The sequence below is a fragment of the Antechinus flavipes genome, chromosome 2 (genome assembly GCF_016432865.1).
Source record: "Antechinus flavipes isolate AdamAnt ecotype Samford, QLD, Australia chromosome 2, AdamAnt_v2, whole genome shotgun sequence".
NCBI lineage: Eukaryota > Metazoa > Chordata > Mammalia > Dasyuromorphia > Dasyuridae > Antechinus > Antechinus flavipes.
Genome location: NC_067399.1, coordinates 676,652,427 through 676,672,919, shown reverse-complemented (window position 1 = coordinate 676,672,919; position 20,493 = coordinate 676,652,427). Strand labels below are relative to the sequence as shown.

General features: G+C 50.5%; 2 protein-coding genes across 8 annotated transcripts in view; one reads left to right on the top strand and one right to left on the bottom strand.

The window, feature by feature from the left end:
* ADAM12 (ADAM metallopeptidase domain 12) overlaps positions 1-9,685 on the top strand; it is a 282,504-nt gene extending 272,819 nt beyond the window's left edge. The window contains exons 22-23 of the mRNA XM_051973876.1: positions 1,672-1,802; positions 4,447-9,685. Coding sequence (XP_051829836.1) covers positions 1,672-1,802; positions 4,447-4,507 — 192 coding nt within the window. The 3' untranslated portion in view covers positions 4,508-9,685. The remainder of the gene's footprint in view (positions 1-1,671; positions 1,803-4,446) is intronic.
* A 2,433-nt stretch (positions 9,686-12,118) lies between these two features.
* Positions 12,119-20,493, bottom strand: part of FANK1 (fibronectin type III and ankyrin repeat domains 1) — a 73,152-nt gene continuing 64,777 nt past the window's right edge. For all 7 annotated transcript variants that reach the window (XM_051982691.1, XM_051982694.1, XM_051982695.1 and 4 more), the window contains 8 exons: positions 19,862-19,943; positions 18,940-19,014; positions 18,224-18,289; positions 15,436-15,601; positions 13,188-13,331; positions 12,586-12,663; positions 12,459-12,503; positions 12,119-12,377 (listed from right to left, as the gene is read on the bottom strand). In XM_051982691.1, the coding sequence (XP_051838651.1) occupies positions 12,309-12,377; positions 12,459-12,503; positions 12,586-12,663; positions 13,188-13,331; positions 15,436-15,601; positions 18,224-18,289; positions 18,940-19,014; positions 19,862-19,943 (725 nt within the window). In that variant the 3' untranslated portion in view covers positions 12,119-12,308. The remainder of the gene's footprint in view (positions 12,378-12,458; positions 12,504-12,585; positions 12,664-13,187; positions 13,332-15,435; positions 15,602-18,223; positions 18,290-18,939; positions 19,015-19,861; positions 19,944-20,493) is intronic.

Here is a 20,493-nt window from a genome sequence, read left to right as displayed (position 1 = left end):
TTCTATACCTGGAAACTCATGGAAGCCTCACAAAATCCTGTGGAATAGGTAGGATTGTCTTTTAAATGAGGAAACTGAGGCTCCTCACACCCATAAGTATCCAAGGGAGGATTTAAACTCCTGATCCTGTTTTCAGACCACCCTGTGCTCTGTGTGTGAGTTGGGGTGGGGGAGAGGGAGAAGAAGAGGAGGAGGAAGGAGAGGAGGAAGAGGAAGGAAATGAGGAGAATGAGAAGGAAGGAGAAGAGGAGGAAGGAGAGGATGAGGAAGAATAAGGAGAGGAGGAGGAGAAGGAAGGAAAGAATGGAGGAGGAAGGAAAGGTGAAGGAAGGGGAAGAGAAGGAAGAGGAGAAGAAGAAGAGAAAGGAAATGAGGAGGAGGAGGAGAGGAAGAGGAGAGGAAGAAGAATGGGTCAGGAGGAACATTGGGTATGGAGTCAGAAGGTCTGCTATAGAAACCCTGCTCTGCCGATTGCCCTCACCTTGATTGTGTCCCTTCATCCTGGGACTCGTTTCCTCCTCTAAAATGAGGGGATGAGCCCGGGGCCCTGCGATCCTCTCCAGCTCTCAGTCTGTGATTTTCCAGTAAAAGAAATGGGAGCCTGAGCTGTCCGGAGGCCGGGCCTTTTCTGGGCATGCTTCGCCTCAGTCATGCTGTTTCCTCGGATAGAAAGGGCTGAGGTGGCGATAAGTCATCCTGGCAGGGATTGCTTAAAGGGGTCCACGGAGCTCCACTCTCCCTCCCCAGGACCGGCCGGTTCTTGCAGCGGCTCCTCGGTGAATAAAGGGCCCTGGTTTCGCACCTGGAGCCCCCTCAGAGCCAGCTGATCCTTGGGTACCAGCCCCTCTCAGAGTCTTGTTAAGGACGCTTGTGTCAGGGCGGGAGCCGACCGTCCATGAGAGTGATTCAGGGTAGAGACTAGTCTCTGCTGCCTGAGGGCCCCGGGTCAGCCTTGGTTCGATGCCAGAGCCAACAATACTAGTAGCTGCCATTTATGCAGCAAAGGCCTGGAGTCACCCAGGGAGGCTCCTGAGATGGGAATGAGGCTCGGGGGCTGCTGGTGCCAGGGCTTCTGCCTGGAAGCCGGGACCCTCCTGCCAGTCCCCGCGGGAAGGAGCTGCCGAAGTTCCCGGCTCCACAGCCACGTCCGACCCCCACCCACTGAGCCGCCCGTCTTTCTCGTCTCTCCGAGTGTTTGCCCCACTTCCCTCTGGGGGCGCAGTGAATGTCACCCTCCAAGGGAGCCGTGGCTCTGACTCGTGCGGGGCTCCCCGGGCCTTCTTGGGCATCGGGTCCTAAGGAGGATACAGGCCTGGGGCCTGCTTAAGCTCGGCAGTGAGGCAGCCCTGGCTCCCAGGGCTGCAGTTGCACGATGCTGCTCAGAGCCGTGAGTCTTAGGTTAGCAAAGTTAAAAATGAAGACCACGGTCCCTGGAGTAGGGGTAGTGGGTGGGAGCCATGGAGGGGGGAGAGTGTTGTTCCAAGAGGCTCTTTATACATATATATATATATTTTTTTTCCAGAATGTTTTTGGTTAATTGGGAGGTAAAATGTACAATGAGCACAAACTCACTGTTTTCCTTCCCAAAGCCCCGGACAATTTCCTAAGAACTTGGGATTGTGGCCCCTCCCCTTCCCCTTGAATGATGGGACTGTGTTGTGTTGGTTGCAGGGAACGCACAAGCCGAGTCCTCCCCAGAAGCCTTTGCCCGCAGACCCTCTGAGCAGAGCCGCCCGGCTGAGTGAGACCTCCAGGAAAGCGCCTGCGCAGCAGGAGGCCGGCCATCGCCTCATCCCCACCAGGTTGGTTCCACCCATCATTTCAGCCCCTTCTTTTTCCGCCATCTCTTTGCCGAACGGGTGCTCGGCGAACCGGACTTGCCCGGTCTGTCCTGGGCCAGCAGTTCAGGGGGAGAGTTATTATAGAGACGCCAAGTTAAGAAATAGAGAACATTGGCTCTTTCTTACTCATCGCGTCCAGGATCCCAAAGATCAGTAAGAAAAAACAGGCACTGATAACGGTCCCCTAATGGCGGGTACAGAGCACTTTATATCCCTGGTCTCATTTCATCCTCCAAACGTCCCCAAAGTAAGAAAAGCAAAGAAAAGAAAAATAACAGTACAAAAAAAGGCAGCGAGGTGGCGCAGGGGAGAGAGCACCAGCCCTGAAGTCAGGAGGACCCGAGTTCAAATTTGACCTCAGACACTTAGCACTTCCTGGTTGTGACCCTGGGCAAGTCACTTACCCCCAGTTGCCTCAGGAAAAGAAAAAAAAAAAATCTCCTTTGAACAAGGAAATAACTCACCGACAAGTCTGAAGCTAGCGAAGGGGATAGTGCAGTGGATGGAGCACCAGGTCCGCAATCAGGAAAATCTGAGTTAAGTCCAGCCTCAGACACCTGCTAGCAGTTGGACCTGGGGGGTTCCTCACCTCACCTCAGTTTCCTCAGCTGTAAAATGGGGGTAATAATGGCATCTACCTCGCAGGGTTGTTGTGGGGACCCAATGAGATGTATTTGGGAAGTGCTTGGCACCCAGTAGGTGCCCAGGGATGCTGCTTTCCCTCCTTTCGTTATTGTTAGCTCAGTTTTCTAAGGAGGGAAGGAAACCATGCTGGGGGATGAGGGAGAGGGATGCCGCTGGCGTGGCTCGGGGAGGTCACTGTCCATTGGCAGCTTTCAAGTTCATCCCAGGCGGGGGGGCCGGGCTGGCGTGGACTTGGATCCGGCCATTCATCCCCGGGGACTAACGGCGACAGAAGAAAGCGCCCCGGCCCCATGACGGTTCTGAGGGAGAATTCTTGGCCGGGCAACGCCAGCCAGACATGTCAGCCACAGAAGAGAAAGATAAGAAAGAAGGAGCCGGCCTCGGGGAACTTTAAATCTTCACTCTGTGGGAACCCGGGAACATGGCTCCGAACCCAGATTACTCACAGAGTGGCTCCGATGTCCGGAGGAGAGGATTTGAGGATCTGTTTTTCCACTTGCAACAGAATGCGAAAAAATGTGACAAATGGAGACATCCGATGGAAAGCATCAGGGAAGCTCTTGTTGGGCCGGGCAGTCGGGCCTGGTTCCGCTGGGCCGATGTGGAGGGACGTGGGTGGGGACCGAGGCAGGGAGGGTGTCGTGGGGAACCAGCCAGTGCCCACAGAGCTCGGACATCCCCTTCACCCTCCCCTGCCAACCCAGGACCAGCTCTGCCCCAGAAGCCTCAGCGCAGCTTGTCTCCTGCCACCTTGCTTCTGCCAGGGTATCCCTCACTCAAGGGACACCGTCTCTCCCACCCTGCTAATAACAAGAGCTGACTTTTCTGTCCCATTTTCAGATTGGCAAAGTTTTTCATTTGATACTCTTTCTTGTGACAACCCTGTGAGGTAGGCCGTATTATACCCGTTTTGCAAATGAGGAAACTGAGGCACAGAAAGGTTAAAAAACTTGCCCAAAGACACAAAGCTAGGAAATGTTGGAGGCGAGACCAAAACTCGGGGCTCCCTAACTCCAGGGTCAGCATTCCAGACCACTGTAGGGACTGGTAGCCCCATTTTACAGAAAAGAAAACAAATGAAGGAAACTTCGCCAGCTCATTTTACAGAGGACGAAAGGAAGGCAAACAAGTTCACATCTATAGTCAGTGTCTGGGGCCAAATGTGACCGCGGGTCCTCCTAACTCCAGCCCAATGCTCTACTCCCTGCACTACTTAGCTCCTTCCTGGCGCACAGTAGGTGTCGCATAAATGCTCCATTGTTGTTGTGGTCGGTACCATCATTATTAGACAAGAGGCCCACAAGCAGAATGGGAGAGAATCGGAGAGCTCACCCAGCATCCCTCGTTACTGACCCAAGCTAAGAGTTGTGTCGGCCCTGCCCCAAATGTCTCCTCCGAACAAAGGTGGGCTTGAAGGCCGCAGGACCAAGGATGGTGGGTGGAGCTCCCCCTGCCCCTTGGGGGCAGCTCGAGGTAAAGGACTCTGCCCGGAGCCGAGACCTCCGTGGGAATCCCAGCTGTGTGACCTCAGACAAGTCCCTTAACATGACCTCTCAATTAAGTCCCTTATCCAAAGTCCCTTAAGTGTCCTCTCAAGTCCCTTGAAAACCATAAAGTGCTACCTGAAAACAGGCTATTCTTACTGACAATAATATCCACCCTTCTGAGCCTCATTGATAAAATGGGGGCGGGGGGGGCTACCTTTCCTCTGAGCTCTCTCCCTGCACCTGAGGCACTTCCCCTATGTCTCCCTCACCTGACCTGGAAAACGAGAGTCGGAGCGGGCGAGGTCCGCGGCTCCCTCCCAGTCCCCGGCCTCCGTGAGGCTCTGGTGCCCCGGAAGCCGTAAGAGCACAGGCCCGGGCTCGTCCGGGCGCTCCTGACCGAAGGGAGGGTCTGGCAGGCGCTGGGGCTCTCCAAGGCCTTCCCCGGAACTGACTCCGTCCTCCTTTTTTTCCAGACCTGCCCCTCAGTTTCCACCACAAGTGCCCCGACCCTCCGTCCCCGCCTGCATGAAATGAGAGGTGCCCGGGCCCGTTGGACAGTGAAGACAGCAGTTTGCACTATGTTTCCGCTCCAGTCGGAGCCTTTTTTGTATCAATCCTTCGAATGTTTAATGTTGAAAACACCATTGTTTCTAAGAACTCTGAGCTCCTGCCTTCAGTACTGTGCTGTGCGATGGTGCTCTGGGGACTCGCTCAGGTACTTGTAAATTATTAATTTATGATGAATATTTATTACGGTGCGGTGCACTGTAGTAGATATTGTTTTTTACCATCTCTGAGTTTTCCTTGGAAGGAAATCTTCTCGTTGTTTTTAATATTTCAGTGAACTTGAAACATTCCGCTTTGTGGGATTCTGGGCCAAAGGTTAGCTTCGGGGGGTTCTGCTTTACCGCAGGCCTGGCGTTAAGGGAGGAACCGCCGCCTTCTTCGCCAGGATCATTGGGGCAGCCGGTCGTGGCCGGGCTTCCCGAGGGTGAGCCTTTCGTCAGGCAGGGGATGCCGGAGAAACCGTCCCATTTACCTCTGAACGTCCCTTCCACGCCCGGTTTGCAGGGTGGCCCCGGCCTCCCCCGCTGCTGGGGAGAATGTCTACTCTAAAGCAGCTGTCCTCCCTCCACTGGCCCGGGCGCAGAAGGGGCTGGTTTCATACCAGGACTGATTAAATAGATTGGAAATAGTCTCCGCCTCTGCTGGGGATGGAGGCAGGACGATGCTTGAGAAAGGTGAAGGGGCAGAAGTGACCACTGGGAGATAAACTCAGTGAGCCCTGTTTCTTCCAATAGAAGTGTCTGGGGAATCCCTGGCAGCTTCGCAAGCTCCTTGGACCTTCTGGTCAAGGGCCCGGCCTGAGACGGGTCGGCAAATCCACCATTCGGCCAATGGGGTCATCTGTACCAAGAGCCCCTTGACACTTCTAGTGTTGGAAACGAGGGCTGGGACTCGCATGCGATTTGGACTGAGAAAGGTTACGGTAGTCTGGGCGTGAGAGTTACTACCAGGTGCTATAAATATCGTCCCTTCTACAGACAGGGGGCTAACCAGATCGCCTCGTTGTTTACTCGACTGTAAGGCAGTCGTTCTGGATTCAGGGGAGGGGGCGGCCTTTCCCTGGGGCCAGAATCAATTTCAGATGTGAACTAGTGACTAGATATAGCCCATCGATATGTTAGAGAAACCCCCTTTTCTCCTGCAGTGCTCAGGCAAACCCCAAACTGGCTCCTGGTGACGCATCCATTTCAAGAAGAGCCACATATCCATTAGCATCTCCAGCTCATCTCTAGCATTGGGACATTATCACTTTATAAAATGTCATCAGGAGCCGTCTGGCTCTCCCAGACTTAGCTCAGCATCTTCCTCCCAGCTGAGCGTCCCGGGATGTGAGGAGGAAGTCCATCTCCTTGCCCCACCCAGACATAGGCCCCCAGCCTGTCGGCTGCCCTCCAGGCCTTTCTCCCTTTGAGCCACCTGTGGAGAGCCAGAGTCCCGGGGAGGGCTTTACAAAGCTCCTGCCCGATCTCCTGGAACCCACCAGGAAGACATCTTAGATAGGGTCCCATTGTGCCCCCGGAGCCTCCTAGTGGAGTCATGTGGGACTTTCACCTTGCATGTAACTGATGAGTTCCAGAATTAAGAGCTCCAAGATCAAAGATTTTTTCCCCCTCTCCTTTCAAAGGTTTTTCTGGGCCTTGAGGCAGGAAAATAAAACATCCAGGGGCTATTTCTCTCTCCGGAAGAGTTGTAATTACTTTTCCTCACGTTCCCGGACAATCTCCCGGCAATACTTTCATGTTTATGGACAGATTCCCATCAGCAACACTCAGCAGAGCTTAGCCAACACCCCCCCCAGCCTGTCCCACTCCTTAAAAAGTGCCTCAGCTCCCAACACAATCACCAGGTTCTTTCTGTTCACTCTGAAGACCTGTTGGAAATATGTTATTGCCGTGATCTTTATAGTAAACTTGGAGAGTGCCTTTGTTCTTTCTGTATTAGATGTGGTCATTGTGCTGAACCCGAAGCAGGTGCTATTGAACATGTTTACAAAATGTTTGGGCGCATTTCTGGTGTTCTGTGGAGTCCCATCGACGCCTTAGGTCTGGACTCTCTGGGCCCCTCCTGCTGCCGACTCAAAACCATCTCCTCCTAACTGGACTGTCTGCGACTGGACTTAGCCAATTTATGCAAATAATATTAAAGCTGTGATCTTACTTCCTATCGTTAAAAGCTATTTGGGCCGTCAGCACATCCCTATTTACATATTTCTGGTGACTGATGGGAGTCACTCAACTGAGGTCCACACTTAAAATGCCCTTAACTGGAAAGCTGCCCTAGGGGAAAGCAGGAACTGGGAGTGACTACCGGAAGTACTGTATTTATCCCATAAGGCATTGGAGGCGGCTCTTTCATTTCAGTACGATTTATTGCCAATTCCTATGCCCGGGTATGAATGGGTATTGGAGAAGAGGGGCCGGCAAAAGGGGAGAACTCTCTTGAGCTTCACTGATGACATAAACGGAATTACAAAACAGCAACAAGACCGTGTCTGAAGTGGTTGGATAATTAACTTACTGAGATAGGAGCAAAGAACCAGCCGCCGCTACCCCCGACTCATGTTAAACTTTCTTTCCGAGGGATCACGGAGTGATTCTGAATGATGGTTCACAGAGGTGAAAAACTTCTCTGTTCCGAGCAGTGAAGTCTCAGTCTCTCATAGTGGGAGGTCTGCAGCTTGTTTTTCAAGCATTTAATTTAGAACCTGCCATTTAAAGCGTTTTAATCCACTTGTTTTCCTGACATATGGAATCGGGCCTGATGTAACAAGGAGGCACAACACACAACATTTTCCATTGTCAAACTATGTCGGGCAGGGGAGGCCCCGCTAGCCAGCCTGAATCTCTTCGGCTCACACATGTGCGATGACATCACACCGACCACAAAAGCAACAAATTAAACGACAATAGCAGCTCAGGCAATTCTCAGAGGGGACATTTTTTATGCCTCTTTAACTTTATTAGGAATTCTCAGGCTAAAACGATAGACTATTCTTTGGAAAACTGGCAATTTTTCCCACCCTCTCAATGCCCAAGGGCTGTGGTGCCGAGTCAGTGAACGGTTCAGAGTGTGGTACATCCCTAAGGGCTGGGGTCTGGTGCTGGGACGCCTCGGACACCTGGTTTGTAAGCTCAACTTTCAGTGAACGTTGACCAAGCCACTTCCGGAAGACACAAAAGGAATGGCCACTGGCTAACCAGTCTGGGTCTTTAAATACAATTTTTCAATCTTATTTATAATTTATTTAACTCTCAAGGACCTCATATAGGGCCAGCCCTGGGCAAAACTGTGGCGCATCTGCCGCTTCCCCTTTTTGAGTCTGCTTTCTTATCTCCACCAGCTTTGTACCCCTTCCTTCTGGGACCCCCAAGGCTTTCTTCACTGACATCAAAACTCACTTGATCTATCAGTGTTTCAGGCCCCTGACTTCCCATGAGTCATTCTTAATAGGCCAGCACTATGTGCTTTACAATGATCTCATTTGATCCTCCCAGTAAACCTGGGAGGACGGTGCTATTATCTCTACTTTATAGATAAGGACCCTGAGCTTGTGATTCGCGCAGGGTCACACAACTCGTCTGGTCCCAGGTCCAGCTCCATCTGCTCTTCCTTGCTATAGAATGACACGTTCATCCTAGCAGACACGTGGGGGAGCTCATGAGGGCCTCCATCAGAGCAATGGCGTTCTGGTGGGAATCCAGAAGCTGGGACCATTTGATAAATAGCCAGCTGCCTGCCTTCCCCCGTAACGGACTAATTCCCCCTCCCACAGGGCCAGCTCATAAAGCTGAAATTCAGCTGCTCCCTTTGACCTGGCCCAGCCTTGAGCATTATTTCCGATTTTTTTCCACATATTTCTCACAGAGAAGTCCCCCCAAGCTGAGCAGGTCGGCCAGACGGGCGGTACCTGCCATCGCCTCCTGATCATCTCCTTCTTCCCCCTGGATTCATCTGTCAAGTCCGTTCATTCAGCTCCAAAAGTGCAGAATTTTCCATGGCCTTTGGCAAACAGGCTCCCTTATTAACTGTCAATGTTCTGCCTTGAAAGCAGAGCCCACAGGCGGCTCAGCAGAGCCTGCCTACGATGCAGAGGATCCTCCAGAGCCTTCTTTGTCCAGAGGGCCCGGTGCTCAAAGCCCCGCTTCCCCTGCCTTTGCACTCAGGCATCTGCTTCCAACTTCCCGTTGTCTTCCAATGAGATTACCACTAGGTGTTGATAACGATGGCCACAACCTGCCTCCTCTAGACCACTCGCTGCCGTTCTGAGACGTTTCCCAGCCGACTTCTTCACTGCACAGGGGTCTGCAAACGTTCCTAAACTGTTCATGAGTCTCGTTCGACTTTGCTCCATTATTCGCATCTACGCAAGATGAGGGGCCCGGTGTTTTGGGAAGAGCCATAGAGAACGATGTTTACAAGCTCCGAAGGTTTCTTTCCTATCTGCTCTTAGTGTTTTGGGCTGGAAACGGCCCACGGGGACAGCATCTGTTGAGGGTCTCAGCCATGCAGCACGAGGACAGACTCCTCAGTCCGTCCTCGGATCACTCCCTCAGCCCCATTACTGTATCACCCCTCACCAACAGAATTTCTCCAGAGCTTCCTTTCCCCAAAGTCCACAGTCCCTCCCAGGTCTAGCTAAGCCGGTGCAGAACCACAAGTGGACACGAGATTATTTTTAATGAAGCGAAGCATAGGAGTGACCACTGCTGACGGAACGACGTCCTCGGCAATCCCGGGGAGGCTTTTGGAAAGCACTTTAAGGGTTTGGGGTGACATAGAAAGTAACAGAGGCGGGGCAGAGGTCAAAGTTCTGCACCTTCTCTCGGGTGGGCTGGCTGCGGAAGGGCAAGGAGGGGACGTGGACAAAACTGCTCCCGTCCTCAAACGTATCGCAGCTGGCGCGTCCCAGTCAGGTTGCTCCAAGGCAGGCGCCAGCTGCCGAGCCCTGCACCTCCCCGCTCCCCCGCTGCATCCATTTATAAAGCTTTGTTTGCTAGACTTTCCCACAGACTCTTATGTTACAGTTGGTGTTTTTTGTACACGTTCCTTGTATTAAGGTGCTACAGGTGAATACAACCTGATGTTTCAATAAAAAAGCAGTCGTTAAGAATACTATATTCAATAAACCATGAACATGTAGATACAGATTTGTCTTTGCGGTTGCTGAGCATGTCCCCCAGATATCAGGGCAGGGATTGGGGAGAGGACAGATTTCAACAAGCGCGCAGTCCATCGGGCCCCAGATGAACCAAGGCATCCAATCCAAACCGACCCGCCCAGCAATTGTTTAGTACCTACTGTGTGCTATACCTACTAACCAAAATGAGCACCAAAGCAAGCAGTTCCCTCCTTTAGAATTCTAGGAGCCAAGGGGTTCTAGAGTGGGTCTGGAATAGGGAATCCCAGGAAAATGTTCCTTGAGCCAATGGAAGCTCACTGTACCAATTTGATATTGATTTTGCCTGTTCACCTTAGAAACCAGAGGTGAAAACATCAGTGGGATGTTTGATTCAGCAGCAAAAGTAGAAACCAAGGTTTTCTGGTGGATTAAAAGATGCAGGGAGAGAATCCTTTTACTGAAAATAAAAGTGTGACTTAGAAAACCCTTGCAGCAAAAGCAGGAAGACGCTAGGCAATTGTTTCCTTGGGGCAACGGGGATAGAGGGGAATGGGGGTGAGAAAAAGGGCTAGGGAGAGGGAGCTATTTTTAATGGGATGTTTCTTTCTGACTACTGATTGGCTGCCCTTTCTTGACCCCCACCCATCTTTGGAAAAGGACGGAGAGATGTCACTAGTTTGAGGGCTCGTAAGATTTCTCTGAAAGAATAGAATAAGTGGAACAAATAGAAGAGCTTATTCAGGGCAACACTGGGAAATATCCTGGTTCTCTTCCCAGGGCTCAGGCAAGCCTTGGTGCAGCTATAGGAACGGAGGTTGATCTTAGAACAGGAAGAGCCAGGTTGGGAGGCCCATGTCCGCTTGAGGATTAAATTTGATGGCCTCTGAGCTTCCTTCCAGTTCCACATTTATGAGTCTACTAAAATTTGCAAAAACTATCTTTTTGTGCCCCAAATCCTAAAACAAAAATAATTTCTGCTAAGAGCTCACATTTCTATAGGACTTTTAGTTCCCAGAATGCCTCACAGCTGCCAGATTTTTTGATCTTCACAACATGCTCATGAAGTTAAGCTGCTTTATTATTGTCCCCATTTTGAGATGAGGAAACAGAGGCACTAAGAGCTAAAGGCCTGCCCACTGTGTGAGGCAGAATTCCTACCCAAGTTTCTAGACCCAAACGGCAGCTTTCCCTCCCTCTGTGTCCCTGAGCCCATTATCTTGCTAAAAGCCAGGAAGGCACACTGAGGAGTCCGTTTGGTTCTTCCTGGTGAAACTAACTTGATAGGCAGGCTCTCATTATCACAACACACATCAAAGGCTTGGGATTTTCCAAAAAAAAAAAAATCTGAGAAAAGGAACCCAGCCCATATCCCATTTCACGGGCCCCACTAATCCTATTAGGAGCCATCAGAGTTGGGAGCTGTTATGTTACAGTTGGTGTGAAAAGGAAATTCACAAATGAATCTGGGACCTGGAAAGGAACTAAAGGTGGAGTCAATAATATGGAGGCCAGGAAAGTCTTCCAAAAGTCGTGTGTGTGTGTGTGTGTGTGTGTGTGTGTGTGTGTGTGTGTCCAATCCCACTCAAAATTGTCAATTACTTTGAGATCACTGATAAATCCACTCTCTCAGGTGTTTATAAAAGGTACAGAAAACACTAAGAAGTTTGGCATGGTACCGGAGGGCTGATCTCCGCATGTGACTCCCCAGTGTGACACAAAATCAAATGGAGGTTTCCCAAACTCAGTAATGCCGGCTGCTCCTCTTCCTGGGCCCTGCTCTTGGCCTCCATTAATTACCTTTTCATTGATCTTTGCCCTGCTGAGAAAATCCTCCCCTTTCTGACTGCCAGCCTCTGGGGCTGCTCAAATTCATCAGCTTCTTCCCAACTGCAAAGAGCACATTGCCGGCTAATGACATTCTGTATTGATCCTGAAATGTTATTGCTCACTTAAGTACTCTGCTGTTTGGCTGCTTGGGCCGGATCCTGGCATTCGATCCAGGATGTAGATCCTTTCACCTCTGCCCTGAAATGAGTTATGGGAATTTAAAATGATTCCCGCCAACCGAGCTACGCCCCATCCCACCCGTGCCGCCCGTGCGGGACTGTACCGATGGAGAGGCGGATGCGAGTCCAGAGGGATAACGGTGGATGGGTTTTCTCCCCTGCCTGCCCGCGGCCAACCTGAAAAGGCAGCAACCCTGTGGTCTCAAGAAGAAACTTTCTAAGGGAGGCCCTGGGCTCCAACACCAAGAAGGGGCCTGCCCCTTGAGTGAGCCCTGAGACAACTGGACTGGGGAAGCTAGGAGGCTGGGAAACCATGTGAAGGAGAGAGAGAGAACCGAGGCCCATGAGATCCCCGAGGAACGACGACTGGGTGTTTTGTGTCCGAAAGCCCTAACGTCTGGTTCCCGGACGGCGGACTATCCGCGTGCACAGCCATGCACCCAAACACGTATGTGAATGTGTAGCTAAAAAGATGTATTTGAACATGAGAAGAGTTGTATGTTCCAAAAAGTCACCGAGAATCTACAACTAAATAAGCAATTGGTATCACAACCTTCCTTCCCAGCCAAAGGACTTGTCTAAAGCCCCACGCCCATGGTTCCATGTCCTTCATGTGGACGTCTTGAGAAAAGCAGCTCGCAGCTCAGCTTAAGAAAGAGGCCTTCTTCAGGCTGAGATTTCTCTTCTGGTCTTCTAATAAGGTAATCACGTTCTAGACAAAGGAAAGAGCAGGGAATGAAGACGAGGGACTCTGGGAGGGGGCCATCCCGAGAGGTAAAAAGCCGTCGCTGACCTGTCTGTCAAACACTCGAGCCATCTCCAGGACACCTTTGCCAAACTGAAAGAGAGAGCGAGGAGACTTGCTTTTCCTCTCTCAGGAAAATCTGAGACGGAAAGAGAAGTTTGGACAATCCACGTACCTCATTTGTAACACTTGGATCTGCTCCTTTTTCTAGAAGTAACTGAACCAATTCTTCATGATTATTTAATACAGCCACCTGAAAAAGAATTTGGGGGAGGGAGGGGACAGGGAGCTGAAGGGCTTGGGCTTCCCAGCCAGATAACGGAAGGAGGACCCTGGATAGCTCTCGTCAAGCCCTCCACCTCCAACACAGACACAGAGACACACAGACACACAGACACACACACACACACACACACACACACACACACACCCCGTGACACTCACTCACACTAACACACAGACACACACACTCACACTCACACATCCCTTCACAAGTGTTCACTTTCCCAGCTGGGAAAGACGCACACTATCTTAAAATGCAGCGAGTCTCTGGGCCTGCCCGGGAAACCTGCATTTCACAAACCAACAAAGATGTTTTGGGTCATTAACAATGATTTGGGGGAACCTTGTGTTTTTTATAACGGCCCTTCTGAGAAAGAAGGCCCACCAGAGCCTCATCCCGATGCCTACTGGAGCTGGCAAGGATGTTCAAATTATAGAGCAACCTTTGACCTGAACTGCCGAGACATCGTGAAGCTCTGGGCCATAAAAAGGTACCATTAAGGGTGTCTTCCCATCTTTATCTTTCACGTTCACATCTGCTCCAGCGTCAATTAAGAGGGAAGCCACCTCTTTGTTTCCCGATACCGCAGACACTCTCATCAGTGGTGTCCATCCTGAACCTGTGTCTAAAACATCGATCTGAAATACAGAGAGGAAATGTGCTTAGCCTTTCATTTAAGTCATCATCATTTAAATAAAAGTATAAGTGATATCGACTCCACCAGCTGCCTACTAATTTAGATAAAAGACTTTCCAGACTCGTTAAGACAATGAAGATTTGAAATCATGCCCAGAAAAATCATGACAATATCGTAATCCAATTTATTCAAATTCATCTCGAGCCAGGTCCCAGACCTGGATCGAGACAATATGAGGACCAGAGGACCCCCGGGAAGTTCCTCGCTGAACTCTTCATCTGAAGGTCCTTGCAGTGCCAGGGTAGGCCCACAGAGCCACTTCTCCAATGAGCTTCTGAATGGGAAAGTCTTTGGAGCTATCCGACTCAGAAGCCCTGCCAGCGCCGCCCCCCCCCCTCAGTGCCCCAACAGCAGCCCATCATCGACTCCCTGGTTCCTTCTCCCAACAACAAATTATGCATTTTAAGCCTATCCAGGGATAAAGTAAGTCCTTCCTTGTAACCTCTGCTCTGTGTCTTCAGATTTCCCCTGAGTTTAGCAAAGGGACAGCATTTTTCACAACAGGAAATACTGATTCTTTCCTTAAACATATACTTTTCCAGGATGGCAGAACACAAGTATATGGGTGGGGGCGGCTAGATGGCGCAGTGGTTAGAGCCCTCAAATCAGGAGGAGCTGAGTTCAAATCCAGCCTCAGACACTTAACATTTCCTAGCTGTGTGACCCTGGGCAAGTTACTTAACCCCAATTGCCTCAGGATAATAATAATATGGGTAATAAACTCTCGGAAATTAGGGAGACTGGTCCCTGGAAAACATGTACCTGACTCAGACGTGGGTTGCCAATTGGCTGATGACAAACAGAGACAGAAGTGAGAGAGTGAGAGAGATGAAGACGGAGAGACACACACAAAGAGAAAGAGACAAGAAGAGACAGAGATACAGATAGAGAGGAAAAAGACAAAGACAGAGAAACAGAGAGGAGACAGACAGACAGACAGGAAAGACCACCAGAGTTCATTTGGTCTTTTTTAAAATCATTTAACCTTGCTTAGAATTCAATTGCTTAACAATTAATGATAAATCCCATCATTCTAGAGGCCAAGTGTTGCTAACAAATGTTCTATATGCTCATCGCTGATCACTGAGTTAAACCACTCAGATTTCTCCCAGGTCCCACAACTTGGTCGAATAACAAGATGGATCCCTGAGAGAATTCAGGGGCAAAAGGGGAGGGCCCAGACTTGTTTCTTTAAGGAAGACCTTCTCTTATTGCCTACGCAAAACTCAGTCCCTGAACATGACACTGAAAAGCTGCCTTGGCCTTTCAGTGTGGGTCCCACATGTCCTCCCCCGTCCAGTCACATGTGAATAATCTACCAGCCTTTCAGGACACATGACTTTTCTTAATCTGAGTTTATTTAATTTCTCAGCACCTGACTGTGTCTGGCAGTCTCAATTAGGGGAGAACCATGTCTATCAATCCTTATCTCCATGGCTTGGAAATTTTAATTTAATTTCCTTATGGTCCTGAAGTCAAGTCTTCCAAGTTATCAGAGGTAACTAAGATTGATCAGATTTTCTCCACCCATCTCCTAATAACTACAGGAGGCTGACTAAGCAGTTCCCCTCAAACTGATTCCTTCTGCAGCCTGGCCTCCAAAGCAGATTGCTGTGCAGGGATTCAGGTAGGAGACCCTCGGGAGGACCAGCGTTTTGAGCTATTGACAAAGCTGGTCTTGTGGCCAAATAAGTAGCAATATCGTTGGGAGAATCTCCGAGGCAGATCTGGAGCACAATAAATCTAATTTGCAAAAGCAACTCAACTAGCTACAAAAATAGCGCTCTCTCATCCAGTCCCGGGGGCTTCTTTTCCCCATGCTGGATGACCTTTTCTGTCCTCTAGAAACCCTGTAACTGTCCTAGGTGTCTGATATGTCCTTCTCTCCTGCCTCCTCCACTTCTAAAAAGCAGAGAAAGCCATGGGTCAAAAGCAAAAGGGTCACAAGGCCGGCATTTAGTTCCTTACCAACCCTGAGTGCGCCTTACGGGTTTAGACAATGCCCCTTTCCCTAGGAGGTGGAATGATCCAATGGAAAGCCGTACCTTGCAACCATCCTTAATCATCCATTCAATGATGTCGGCGTGACCTCCATCAGCGGCCCAGTGCAAGGCTGTGCAGCCTCCCAGGTCGCGGGCCTCCCAAGAGGCTCCATGTTCTCTGAGATACTTGACAACATCCAGATGTCCAGCATAACAAGCAAGCATCAGACTGCAATAAGAAGAGCGAGTGAGCATTGAGGGGATGACCAGGCCGCTGGGAGTCACACTGACTACAGATCCCCCGAGGGGAGCTCCCCCACAAAGGATATTGGCCCGGGCTCTCATGGAGTGCCTATGACTAAGGCACTGGAGCAGAAGACGAAGGGACCCAAACGGGCACCCCTGCTGGAATGGGGACCAAAGAAAATAGGACCCAATTCTCCAGATAAATCTCTGAGTCATTTGGCCCTCAATAGATTATCAAAGGCAAATTCTCCTTCGTTTGTCCTTCACTCTCATCCTAGCTCCAACACAGCACGGGCATTAGTCTGCACTATTTGAAGGCCTTCAGAATGGAGAGGAACTTGCTAATCACATTCAAGGAGAAATTATAACGTCTCCATATTTTCCTTGTTTAGAAGTAGTATAGTATAGTCAAATTGCTGTCAAAGCCTTGAGTTCAAGGCCTGCCTCTGACATACTATCCTTCGGTACTCTAGACCAAGGTGTGGCTGGGGGGCCAAATACCCAGCTAAGAATGGTTTTTACATTTCTTAAATACAAAAAAAAAAATTGAAAAATGTGCCATTCCATGCTAGGTTACTTAGAGGGCACCATTTTGTATTTGTAGAAGGCGCTTCCTCACCAACAAAATCACAAGTCCAATAGCAACTTGCCTATTGTCTCTCATCCAAAAGACATAGTATTCGTTCAAGCAGATGATATTTCAAATAAAGGCACTCAAGGTTTTAGAGAAGTAAAGGTAACCTGTCTGCAGGACAGGGCACAAGCCCACAGCAAAGAGAAGGTAGGACTTAGTTCCCAGAGTCCTATGTATTTCTCCTTTTCACAGGGATCCCCTGAAGGAAGACTGCTTTTATATGTCAGGCTTTCTGCTAAGATTCCCAATACTTGAACAGCTTCTTTCCAAAGATCTCTGGGTGGAGAGAATTCTAGACGTTATCTGGATCCTGATGAGGCTCTAACTTCTGTTCTGGGCTCATGAGACCAAAGTGGAGCCCTATGCAGTCAGGCAGAAACTATCCATCCTGAACACTGAGCCCGCTTCCTTTCCAGCTTCCAGAGCCCAGACAGGGGAGCCCAAGGAGGAAGGGAGAGAGAGAAAATGGAGAACAAAGAAAAGGGGAAAAGAGGAAGGTTGGGGGTCCAAGAGATTTCATTTTTGATCCTGTTCAAGTTAAATTCTCATCATTCTGTTTTAACGCCTTGAAGCCCAGACAGATTAAATTCTACCTTTGGATCCTAGAAGCAGAGCTCATGAGGTGCGAGGATTCCAGGGCCCACCGAGACTGAGCCCCGGATTTCACAGATGACAAGAATGATGGATTTGCCCAATCAGCTGATGGGGCCTCTGCCTTTCACCCTCAGCGTCAGCAAAGTAAGAGCATAGAGGCCCGAGAAAAAGTCTCAGATCCTCGGGACAGCAAAGGGACTGAGGGCAAAAGGCGGGGCCTCATAATGTGCCTCAGAACAAAGCTACAGAAAAAAAGCTCGGAGGAGACTGTTGCACCAAGAGGCTCTGCTGGTCTGGGACAAGGCATTAAGGAGGGTCCACCTCCTGATGTCCTCTGAGCTTTGGTCACAGCACACACTGCCCCTCCAAGAGGAGAAGGCCAATCGCTTCGGCACAGCTGCCTCCGAAGGGTGGAAGGGCCAAGGAGGAGAAATCCCAGCAGCTCAGGGCCAGGTCTTCTGCCCTTCCTCCCCCAGGGACAATGGAAACAGGAATGAAAGGACATCTCTTCCTTCTTAAAGTCTGACCCTCGCTGTTAGTTCTAAGCCACAGCATCCCTCTGGAGCTTCTCAGCTACTTTTTCAGAGCTGTAGCGCTGGAAGGTCAGTGGCCTTCCCCAAGCAAAGAGGGAGAGGGAGGGACAGAGAGACAGAGCGAGGGACAGAGAGAGAGAAAGGAAGAGAGGGACAGAAGGGGAGAAATTGAGATGCTGCTGTATGCAAAAAGGTTTCAGGGCAGGGAGAGGAGGCGAGAGAGGGGACCCAAAACAGGCCTAATTTTTTCTCTAAGAAGCTTGTAATCTGGTAGTGTGGGGGAGACTAATAGGAAAGCCCGAGGATGCTGGGCAAAAATGTGCGATCAGAGTGGTCCGATGCATCACAGGAAGGAGAGATGGCACAGGTTGGGAAAGAATCACGGGAAACATCCCAGAGGCCGAAGCCCAAGGAGGCCTGGAGGAAGGCTGCGTGCCTTTCCACACAGCAGGAGCAGCCGCGGCAAAGGTACAGAAGTGGGAGAGAGGGGCTGTGTAGAGGGCTCCTTATTACAGGAAAGTGCAGAAGTCTGGGGGCGGAGGCAAGGCCAGAGCCTAAAAGTGTCCCCATGAGGGCCAAGGACTCAGACTGCCTGTGGCGGGAGGGGGCCTGATTCGAGGCTTGTTTTAGGTAAAGAAGGGAAATGGCTCAGCTGAGCATGCTTTGGGGCTCCCACAGGTGGGGCTCGGAGGAGGCTCCTACCAGGGAAAGGGCCCAAGAAAGCCTTTGGCCTCGCTGCCAGGCTTAGCCAAGCGGGGAGCACGGAGGCCACACTCCTCCCTGCCATGTCTGCCCCCCAGGGAGGCCCCTCCCAGCCCAGAGGCTTGTCACCCTTATCACCCACCTGTCCTTCCCACTTCCATTCTTCAAGTTCACGTCAGTCCCATTAGTAATCAGGATTTTCACCAGGCTGAATGAAGCAAAATGTTTTGTCATCTTTGTTCTTCTTCAAGACTACTTTTTAAAGATGTATGAAAGAAATGTGTGGATGGACTATTTCTATGAGTTCATAGTGAGCCTTTGGGTTTAAATTGCCAGTTGTCTCAAAGACTGATACATCAAACTGCCAGGGCAAGCCAGAGGGCTTCCTCTCCCGCAGCATCTTGCCACAAGCTCCCCTCTCCCATGGCATTTCACCACAGGCTCCCCTCTCCCATGTTATTTCACCACAAGCTCCCCTCTCCCATGTTATTTCACCACAGGCTCTCCTCTCCCATGTTATTTCACCACAGGCTCCCCTCTCCCATGTTATTTCACCACAGGCTCTCCTCTCCCATGTTATTTCACCACAGGCTCCCCTCTCCATGTTATTTCACCACAGGCTCTCCTCTCCCATGTTATTTCACCACAGGCTCTCCTCTCCCATGTTATTTCACCACAAGCTCCCCTCTCCCGCGGTATCTCGCCACAATTCCCCTCTCATGGTATCTCCCCACAAGCTGCCCTCACTCGGTTTCTCCCCTCTGTGCCCTTCTTGCTTCCATGCCAAACCCAACCCGCCCCTTCAGACAAAGGCAGAGCCCAACTCCCACCCAGAGGAAGAAGCCAGAGCAAACCTACCGTAAGTAACCTTTCTGGGCAGCCACCATCAGGGCAGTAAAGCCGAGCTTATTGGGAACATCAACCTTAACATGGCTTCCAAAGAGAAAGGCAAGAAACTCATGAATTCCCCCATCCCAGCTGCCTCTGCACACAAGCCCACAGATCTCACAAGGAGCTTGGACAGGCCCCCATCCCTTCTATGCGGTTGGAGCCGCGTCATCTCAGCTTGCCTGGCACACGGACTCGTAAAGGAATAAACTGTTTCTGACTGGAGACGGAGGCCTCCAAGGGGAAACTGTTTGCTAATGTGAGGAAGGTAAGTCAGTGTGATTTCACACTTAAGCCCTCGCTCATCTCGGCTCCAGATTTTGGGGGGACACAGACCAAGACCCAGGAAAGGGTTTCCCCTGATGAATTTAGCAGAGCATATGGTCATACATGGTTGTCTCTGGCGAGAACACTTCTTCCCCCAAAGAACAGGCGCCCTTTCCCAGGCAGGGTCTCTCCTCCCACCCCGTCGCCCTTGAACGTTCGATGGGAGAATTGATGAGATGGGAGAGCTGCTTCCCAGCTGGCCAGATTTAGGGAAATGCTTTTCTTCTGGGGCTGAGAGGGGACCTCAAGCTCTCAGCTGCACTGATTTCAAGACTTTAGCGCCTCCATTCCATTTTGAAGCCTCCTAAGAGCTCTGAAGAGCCCATCCACGGCCATCTCTCTCCACTCCTTGGGGCCGGTAGGCCTTTTTGTGGACGTTTATTTCCAAGGAACCTGACTCCAATTTCCTATTTGCCCCACGGTTTACATGAATGTCTACCAGCTCAGTCTAGGAGCCTCTTGACAAAGGCTCTGGGACTTCTAGAGAAAATCCCCCAAAATCACTGCCCTCAGGCAGTCAGGAAGAACAGGATCTGGGGGGGGGGGGAATCTGAGGTTCTCTCACCCTCCTTGAAGTATCCGTACAAGCAGTTCTTCATCATTTACGTTGACAGCTCGATGGAAATGCTCACTACTCATGGGCTCCCCTGAAGGAATCAGACAACCAATAGTCAGCTCCCGAATGTGGGGGAGCCCCCGGCACAGTCCTTTCAGGCTCTGAGCCAGCCAGCTCCCTGCCCCCCCCCCAAGGCCTGCACTGGGAGACCCAGCTAGCCTGGCTGCGTTAAACGACTGGGAAAAGCGGCCTCACTTTGGCAACGTGCTCTGGGCAAAGGAGCCGATCTGAGCTAAAAGATTTGGGAAATACTGTTTGGTGGGTGCGATGAAGAGGTTTGGAAACCATCCTTTCCTGTTTCATAATATGGAACTCGCAGCTTAAAACTTAAAAAGTGTCTCTTAGGAATAGCAAAGGACTTTGCCGCCATCACTATTCATGTGACTTTACTTGCCAAGAAGTCAAAAATAGACTTTAAAAACAACCAAGGGCAGCTAGGTGGCGCAGTGGAGAGAGCACCAGCCCTGAAGTCAGGAGTTCAAACCTAGCCTCAGACACTTAACACTTCCTAGCTGTGTGACCTCGGCAAGTCGCTTAACTCCAATTGCCTCAGCAAAAAATAAAACAACAACCACACACAC